The sequence below is a fragment of the Saccostrea cucullata genome, unplaced genomic scaffold (genome assembly GCF_032062105.1).
Source record: "Saccostrea cucullata isolate Sc308-1 unplaced genomic scaffold, CSIRO_AGI_Scuc_v1 ctg230, whole genome shotgun sequence".
In the NCBI taxonomy this organism is placed as follows: Eukaryota; Metazoa; Mollusca; class Bivalvia; order Ostreida; family Ostreidae; genus Saccostrea; species Saccostrea cuccullata.
Genome location: NW_026925128.1, coordinates 194,032 through 203,850, shown reverse-complemented (window position 1 = coordinate 203,850; position 9,819 = coordinate 194,032). Strand labels below are relative to the sequence as shown.

Here is a 9,819-nt window from a genome sequence, read left to right as displayed (position 1 = left end):
TACGGCGGGGTGTCTTAAAACTGTCTTTGTCTTTCTAAAGGAGTTGATACGAGTGTTTGTATCTAATTTTCGGCAGGTGGAAATATTTCTCGACTCTTGGATTGGAGAGAGTAGAAATTTCTACGTCTCCTCTCCATAATCTTTAGAATTTATCGTTCCGCAGATATCTATCAAATACGTGATTAAGTGGGAGGAGTTCCGAATGAATAGAATTTAAACGATACAAATCTTCGAACGATAGGACTCCTTTGTAGTATTTTTATTTAGTGGCCCCTAATTTAGCTCCCTCCATCTTGCTTCATTTGGAAAAATGCATTTTCCATCCGCAATAAAACACTCACGGTAAAATGCTACTAGCAGCGATGGGATATTTTGTCAACTCCTCAGAGCTGTAATTATCGGATCAATTTTTGAACCAATGACAGTCAAAGAAAAGCGATGCTGCTTTATTCTTAATGAGATAGGCGGGGCGCCATTGTTGAATCACTTTACATATAGTATTGAGCGAACAATTGTAAGTCAACATTAAGGACTTTATCTTTTTCAAAAACAGATTGTTGCCTGAAATCCTATGTTGGATTCTATTTTTCGCATTGTAAAAGCAGCAATTAGACAAGAAATTGATCTAATTTTTAGAGCGTCGGCAAATATTCAAATTACATTCGGTAAAGTCAAAGAGTGTTAAGCATCCATTGACAATTTATACACATTTTAAATGTGAACTGAGAGTAAAGAAATTTAACAGAAAATTTTGGTGATCTCGCAGAACTTAATCAGAGAGGACAAACATTTTTTTTTTTGAAAATGGCAAGTGAAGAAAAGGGTTCCAGTTCCACAAATGCCCTACAGAATGGAAAATCTTTCTCAATCAGCCGCATCCTAGCCAGAGAAGCAGACGAGAAGGAAAAAGCGGAAAACAAAGACAGCGACAAGCCGGCGGTCGTGTCCAAGATCGGCTTCCCTTCCCTGGAAGTCAGCAAATTATTCTCCATGAGGCCGGAGGGGGGATCAAATGGTTTTCCCGGGTCCCCCCTCTCGTCCCTCCCGGCTTGGTACCAGTGGTATACCGCCGGTCACCAATTTCTACAGCAGCTTCATCAAGAAAAAGTTTCTCGTAAGTATTAATTTAAAGTACTTATCTGAACTTTATCTATATATTAAATATATTTATCAAAAAATTAAATTTTGAAAAAATCTTTGAAAAATATCAATTAGTATTAGGTTTGATTAGCTGAGATATTATTATCTTAACTAAGAAATGAACAAACAAATTAGTATTTTTAATTTTATTCTAAATTGCATAGTTTTTTAAATAAAGTGTATACGTGTTGGAAATAGTTTTTAAAGTCAAGGACGGATGATACAAGCAAATTTTTGTCAAAAAATAGAAAAGAACACTTTTAGTCATTAGTAAAATGAACAAGTTTAATCGCGTAGTTTTTGGTTTTTCATTCAAAGTTTAACAATAATTGGATTTGAAGTGAAATAAAAATTGTATAGATTAATAAGGATGGTTGCAGAAAGGTAGGATTATGAACATCAAAAATTGTTCACAATTTCTTGATATTTTGGAAATTTATTACTTGTATCTTTCGAAACAAAAATTGGCCCAGAAATATATATCAATCCAGGTATCATATTTTTTGTTTATATCATATGTTCTTATATATATAAACTTTCATGTATAGCTGAAAAATAACATTCAGTGAACTCGTATTACCTAAAAAAAAATGTTTTGATAAAATAAATATTTTTTCAAATACATGTCGCGTAAGCTTTTTGAATTAATTTTAATCTCTAATTTTATTTTGCATTATGAATGTTGTTTTCTTTATGTTTTTTTTTTCTTCTCCTGAAAATCAATAACAAAAACTATAGATCATTCTCGCTCGTAATGGCCGATTTTTCATTTGAAAATAACTACAAGTACAAGACACTATATTTCAATTGTTAAATAAAAGACACTGAGAAAATTTTCTCATTTCTAAAAGAAAATCCGGTTGTGATGAAAAGAAAATATCTTCATTTTATCAATTAATTTCTTTCTTTCTTTTTTAATCAAAAGTAATTTTTGAAATTCAACTCACTATTACAATAGAAAACTCGTAAGTTCTTTCAACAGCAATCATTAACATTTACAACATATAAACTATCAATTTTATAAGTCTACTTTATATTTTATTTAGAGAAATATGAGGAAAAAAACCTAGAAGATAAAAAAAAATTGCAAATTGATGGCGCCAATAAAATAAGGTGTTAAACCCTAAGTAATGATATAAGATAATCTGCTAAGCTTTCAAAGCTGTGTTTTATTTTAACACTTTACCTTTTTTTACTGGAAATCCTCAATTTCACCCAAGCATACATGACACGACTGTCGCCGGTAGACTTTGATGACGTAACACTAAAATCACCCGAGTTCTCACATGTGAAAATTTAACAAGAGATAATTGAGATCTCCCGCAACGGTAGCACGCGTTCCTAACGTAGATATTTATATGATCAAAAGGGTTAGAGTTTTAGGCATTTAATATCAATTTTTAAGTGTTTTTGAGCGGGACGGAATAATGTGAATTTAACTGCAGAGAAGGGACACTTAGATAAGAATATGATCATGGAGTTCAGAGTAGAGTGCATTTTAAACTATACCACAGTATAGAATATTTAAAATACTCAGTATTTTAAATTGTATACATGTTTAATAAATTTATGTGTCATTTTGGAAACAGCAGATTTAATTAAGTGTGATTTATTTATTTTTCGAAAATATGATGAACTCTACATTAGCTAAAATTGTACTCGTTTACCCTCAAAACTTTTACATGACACACACACATTTTTTTATGATAAGATTGGTGGAACTTATAACCATTAAACACTGTGTTAACGTTCATTGTGCACTTGAGTTTACACATATACATTGTACAAGAAGTATTCAGAGTATTGCACTGCAAAATTATAGAATCTTATGATCAATAATAACAGGTTATTTTATTTATTAACACTTGCTTTTTTTAAAGTTGTGATTTTTCAATACGACCACTTACAAACCCAAGTAATTCAACAGTGTTATATAGCATACGGAAATTTAAAAATTATTCTGGAAAATCTTCCTTATTCTTATGTAAGCTGAAGTTTAAGACAAAACGTCAGAATTTCACGTAACTACTGTATACATGTGGTGCTCGAGGAATCATGGAATAACAATAAAAGCGCCGTATAATTTACAATGCATTTGCAATTTCAAATTGAATTTTATAATCTCCTTTAAAGCATTTTAACTGACCATAATATAATGTAACACTTGCATGCGGCTATATATAGCTTTTTTGCATCTGAATCTTTATTCAGCAGTTATGTAAAAATGATACATTTACAATTTTAGCAAAGTTTAGAAAAAAATAACGATTGTGTAGGAAAAATATTATTTACAAAAATCAGAATTAATGGGCATTAATATCAGAAGAGTAATACAGAAACAAATATTATTAGTTATTTGAAAAGTCAAATGCAGTTAGATTGATGGGTTTTTTTTTCGTAATTAAAGTTTTCTTTATTTAATGTTTAAACCATTTTTTAAAATTTGTGGTGGCGATGCATAGTGTTCAAAAACTTTGACCCCCTTTAACATTTGCAGAAAGTACAAACGTTAAAACGTTTATGTAATTTTTGATTAATTTTTTTTTTTGCTGGATTTTCCCCAAAAAATCAAATAATCTTTAAGATAATTAATTTTGTTAGCAGCTTCAGAAATAACATTTTGAAACGCTTCCATAAAATGATATATAAATTCGGACAGTTTGGTCAAAAGATAGTGTGATATTGACCTCAGAAAAATAGCAATATGACAACAGAGAACTTAACTTCCACATACATTTTCTTAACAAATCCAATTTTAAGAATTCTTTAGAAAAAAAATAATGTGTGGGTAGCTGAACAAGATATATCAGTTATATTGGTATTATGGTATTTCATAAATTTTACAAAATCGTTTCAAATAACTTAAGTATTTTATACCGTCTGATTTTAAGTTGCATAAAATATACTTATTATTAAATTGAGGAATCATGTTTATAAAATCTATAGTTTGTTAGAAGTGTATTTCCACCAAGGAGCTTCACTTAAATTGACATTTAATTTTTAAATGTATAAGCATTTTATCTTTAAACGATGCACATATTAATCATATATATACACTTGATAGAAATCAAAGCGTAAAAAGGGCCTTCAAAGTTGCTACAAAATATTGATAAATACTTGAGAATTTATAAGGGTATCTAGAAAAAAAAATATTTACAAGAAGTAAGTGGTATAATTCTGCTTAACAATAGCTCATCCAGAGTTCTTCAATTAATGGAAGTACTTGACAGGAAGGCGATTGTAAAGAATGAAACCGACGACGGTAAAGAGTCTATTAATTACGGATCACCGATTTTGTTTGTGGAAAGCAATGGAAGGGAGCATACTTAGGGAAGGCTAAATGGCATAAAATTGACAACCTTTTAACAACTCATTTCACGCCAGCTTAATTTTTGTTGAAATGATAATGCCTACCATTGTTCTGATTCTCAGTGCATCGCTACAGCCAAGAGATTTTTGGCCGATGCATTGATTTATTCACGAGCATGTCAAATTAGGGAAGAGAAAAAAATATAGGAAATTGAGTGGCATCGATAAAGGAACAAACTCTGATCAATTACGAATAATTGTTCTTCACTACCATTTTCTTCAATCGTTAGAAACAAAGTTGTAATAAATGAGGAGGAAAGGCGATTTTTTTCCCGTTTATTGCGACTGCAATCTTATGCATTAACATTTTTATATGTCTATTTTAAAAATTCTCCATTTTCTTACCTATGGATATCCACCTTTCAATCGGAAATATTGAAATTATTTTGAATTGAATTAGAATGAAAATCAAATTAAAAATGAAGTCTTTCTTTGAAATCATTTTTATCCATGCTTTAATTTCAATACTGTGCAGGACAAGTTGAAGTTCTTGAAATGTTCAAATAGAGTTAAAGTATACGCTCTCAATAAAGGATACACGCATAATTGACTTTTTATTTTAGGGAAATCGAATTTTCCGTTAAATTTGACTTTAACAGCAATGCTCATTGATCTGAATTTAAATTGGATAAATCGATAAAATTTTGCAATAATATTACCTTCAACTTAAAGAAACTACTTATATTAAACAAGAAGGTTATTTAACAATTTCACTATCAACAAGTATCAAAAACATGCGTTGTTTTTTTTTAAATGCCTAGAGAATGATCTATTTCTTATAATGAAATATATTTGTAAAATAAATTTAAATAAAAAATAAAATTGGATAATCCAAATTTCATTAAAAACGAGAGACTGTTCCTCCCTACATGATACGATTCACTACATAATAAATTGCATAGTCAGACACACTTTGATTTTAGAATTCAGTGACATTTTTTTGTAACGTTTAATAAACTAATTTTAAAAAGTTGTGAATGAAAAATTCTTTTTACCCGGTTGCTTTAATTGCTATTTTTTTTAATAGAGCTTAGATCTCTTGGTTTAATTCTATCGTTTCTGAACAAATTTTTCGTCATATTTTTTATTTTTATTATAATTTTTTGGGGTTAAAAATAACACGGTAAAACTATATTATATTGGATAAGAGTTCTAGCGATCTCTATCGACAGCCAAAAATGTATCATAATTTCTATCGTAACATCTATATATTTATATTTCCCTTGGGATTGATTTATTTAAGTTTTTAATTTAATGGAACATTTGAAATAAAAAATGAAGAATTGTGGATTTTAATATTTTTGTAATGCTCGGACAAGTATCCAGCTTTCAGACACAACCGGGACAACCCCCAATCAAAATGCTCTCAAAGTTACAAAGTGTCATCTGACCTTACATTGTAACACGAAATCAAAGACAAAAAAAAATTTCATCTTTTTCCCTCTTAATTTTGATTTGAAATATTGGTTTGTATTTAGTTCAAATTAGACGTTAATCCTAATTTTGATATTTTGTTTCTAATTTTATAGAAGCCAGTAGCCTAGTCAACAAACTTCATCTACAGCCAAAAGCTTTATCGCCAATATTTAGAAACCCAATCACTGTCAACCATTCTGAAACGGCGAGTAAGGATTCTCATGACCTTTGTATCTCTCCAAGGTCAAGGTCATCTTCACCGGAAGCCGAGGTCTCCGATTCAAAATCGGATGATGAAGGCGCAAATACTGCCTCAATGGAGTCCAGTTTGAGCGACAGCCAAGACGAGGACAGGAAAAACAGAAGAAAAAAGAAAACCCGAACTGTTTTCTCCCGTAGCCAAGTTTTTCAGTTAGAGAGCACTTTTGATATGAAGCGATACCTATCAAGTTCTGAGCGAGCTGGTCTAGCGGCATCATTACAACTCACAGAGACTCAGGTTAAAATCTGGTTTCAGAATCGAAGAAACAAATGGAAGAGACAACTTGCAGCAGAATTGGAGGCAGCTAATATGTCCCAGATTGCCGCTGGACATCGACTGGTCAGAGTTCCAATTCTTTACCATGATACACAGGGTCATAGCAGCTCACAGGAAGTTAATTCATCGCTTGCGCATGCGAATTACAGAGACTCGCTATATCTTGCTTCAGCTGGATATTCCTCTTTGTCACAAGTTCGCTCAGCGATTGTTTGAACAGGTTCTCCCGAGAGGAGACTTGTCTTCAGAATTGTAACATAAGGTGCAAAGCAGTGCTTAAAACCAATGCTCATATTGGAAGACATTATTTTTTGCTAACAAATACTAAAAAGCACTTTGTGCTTGGAGAACCTGGTGAATTCCACGAGGCTTCTCACACAACGAATTGTAAATAAGGACACCATCTGAAAGCTATTCGATTGACTGTCTATGAAATGAAACTGTAATATTAGAATAAGCGTTGACAAAAGCATATTGACAAATATAGAGCTTGACTCAATATGTATGTGAAATTAATTTGGAATTGCTAACGTTTAGAAAGGTGTAATATAACACTGTATTCTGCTTAATTTTAACGGCTCTATGCGTGTTGTTTTACAATTTTTATTGCTTTTGCTTATCGTTTTATTATACTGGTCTCATGCTAATTTTTATAAATACTAATACTCAAAGTAAAAATTAAGATTTTTTAAGGAGAAAATACACAAATAAATGCTCACAAAGTAGTCTAGTTCCAAACGATATCGCTCAATTCTATCGGTTATAAAATAATGAAGAAAGTAAAAAAAAAATGCCTTGATTTATATTTAGAGTTAGTAGACTCGAAAACATCAAGTGTAGTTCTTTTTCTTTAGTTTAAATTTGAAATATATATTGTTTTACCTGCTATGACTTACATTCAACATACTTATAATCAGTCAGGGACGACAGTTACAAAATTATGAAAAAGAAATATCACCTATATCGATCTAAATGAAAAGGTTTAATCAAAATATGATCTGCAAATAGCACACCGCTCCCCTGAAAAATAATTTTCCGGTTAAAAGACACCTGCGCCAATTTTGATTGTAACATAAATTTGATATTTGTAATGACAAACTTTACAAAAATCTTTCATTTCATGACTTATTTGTGCAATACTCTTTCTAGTCTTTTGTGTTGTTACTGTTGAATTTATTGAAATAAAAATGGAAACAAAACGAATTTCAGTGTTTTACAAACTGACGTCAAAGTCTGATCCGAGTTGAAAAACAAGGCACTGAACTTTCATTAAAAGTTCCCTTCCTCTACAAGATCATTTTTGTGTATTTACATGAAATTTTTTGTTTAGACATTTTTTTTTATTAGATAAAGAATTGTCTCGAGTTTTGTGATTTCATGCACGTTTAATTTAAAGCTATAACTGCAAAAAATCACAAACATTGATAAGTTATTCAGTGTTTTAAAAAAAGAACTGAATAGAGTCTAGATTTACTGTAAAACAGACATCAAATATAATACAGCAAAGCCCATCAAATCGAAACAGAGAAAAGAAGACTATTAAAACGATAAATACAAAAAGAAGCGTGACGCGTTACGGTGATTCAATGCTCACCGCCCAGCTGATGAATAACTCGCAGCAAGACAAAGCGCCAAGTTAATTGTGGCTAAGTTTCTTGTCATGAATTCTTCATCTTAGAAAATAATAATACCATATCTACACTGCTTATACGTAATATAACCAAGAAATATCGTAAAGAAATGTAAATCGCATGCATTTATGTAAAATTGCATTCGATTACAATATAAATCAAATGTAAGTTGTTTCAGGTAAGACAAGAGTCATGAAAACGTCTTCAGCGTTGCATCAGTAATGCAATAAATGGTTCAATTTTAGCCCCCATTGACGGTTAAGACAAGAAAATCTATAGCGCTAGAGCTGAACAATATAACGATAGTTCGTTATGTAAAGGTCAAGAACAGTAAGTATACATTATTTTTTTTATAGGAAGGAAGAATCAATATGTTTAAATTAAATTCGTCATTGCAATTTTAAGTGCTCTAAGTTTCAAATTTGTAAATACCATTATTGTTAAATATAACATAGTTTTCGCTTATATATATATATATATATATATATATATATATATATATATATATATATATATATATATATATATATATATATATATATTAGCTCGCCTTAGCCGAAGAGTGCCCGGCGTCCGACTGTCGTTTGTTGTCGGTAAAACTTTCTCTTGTTAAATCCTTTTCTACCATGAAACGCTTGTACATAGGAAATATTTTTAAAATCTTCTCAAGAACAACTAAGCCATTAATAGTCATATTTATTCCGAAGCAATCTGAGCTATTTTAGAATCGAGATTGTTTAAATCATGTTCAACAGTGAACAGTTTTTCAGCAAGTTCCATCTCTGTTCAACAGAGGGTCAATTAAGTTTTGCATAAGAAAAATAAATACAGGTATCATCTTGAAAAAATCTTTTGCTCAAGAACAGTAAGATTAGTCATAATATTGTAGAAACATCCTCAGGTAGTGTAGCCTCAAATTTAGCGTGGGTAGGTTGGGTCCAGAATGAGAGATCGGGGTTTTACGTAGGAAAACATGATTGATTGTATGTTATTTTACATCCCGTTCGAGAATTTTTCACTAGTAAAGAGACTTCACCATATACTGGGAAAGGGCTTTACTCAGCATTTAGGGCCATTGAGCAGTGAGGGATTTTTGTCGTGCCCGCGCCAACCGTGACATGGGTTAATAATCTGCATGGTGATTGATTGTGATAAGGAGGGGGTGGGTTAGAACTTAATTTTTGAGTTGTTGCTGAATATACGACTAAATGTTGTTGATCCTTATCGTTCTACTTCTCTTGCTTTTGGGCAACAAAGTTTGTTAATACTCTATGGATCCTCTAAATTGTTGTATTATACTCAGGTCACTGTTATGTTAAGGCCTTTGGCCTTTTGTAAAGTTGATATTTCCAAAGTTAAAGGTGGAAAAGCCAAGATCATTTTTAACCTTGACCTTACCTATGACCTTACAAACAACTACCATATTTTATTTAAAAGCCCTTATATTTTTAGTCCATTTTTACCATTATTTTCGTACTGAATTGTGGACGGCTTTTTCCGATCATGACCAGGAACACACGGCGGGTGTGACCGGTCTGCAGGGGATGTTAACTCCTCTATGGCACCTTATCCCACCTCTGATTTTTAAGAGATTCGTGTTTGCTCTGCTCCTCATTTATATTGTTTGAATGGACCTCGTGGTTTGAATACTGCTTGTTATTTCCTTATATATTTAACTTGCATAATAATATAAAAAAAAAATAACTTCATGCAGCTCTGTATATG

At 31.3% G+C, this 9,819-nt stretch overlaps 1 protein-coding gene across 1 annotated transcript; it reads left to right on the top strand.

The window, feature by feature from the left end:
- The first annotated feature begins 719 nt into the window (after positions 1–719).
- LOC134268112 (homeobox protein HMX3-B-like) lies at positions 720–6,755 on the top strand. The gene is made up of 2 exons (XM_062750311.1): positions 720–1,114; positions 6,039–6,755. Exons 1-2 carry the CDS (start codon positions 805–807, stop codon positions 6,677–6,679), a joined length of 951 nt encoding a protein of 316 aa, XP_062606295.1. The 5' UTR covers positions 720–804; the 3' UTR covers positions 6,680–6,755.
- The last annotated feature ends 3,064 nt before the right edge of the window (positions 6,756–9,819 follow it).

Bases quoted from the DNA above. Each gene is read 5' to 3' on its own strand.
- LOC134268112 (XM_062750311.1), top strand. From the start codon at position 805: ATGGCAAGTGAAGAAAAGGGTTCCAGTTCCACAAATGCCCTACAGAAT. The intron at 1,115-6,038 runs GTAAGTATTAAT...CTAATTTTATAG, and splicing joins TCATCAAGAAAAAGTTTCTC to AAGCCAGTAGCCTAGTCAAC.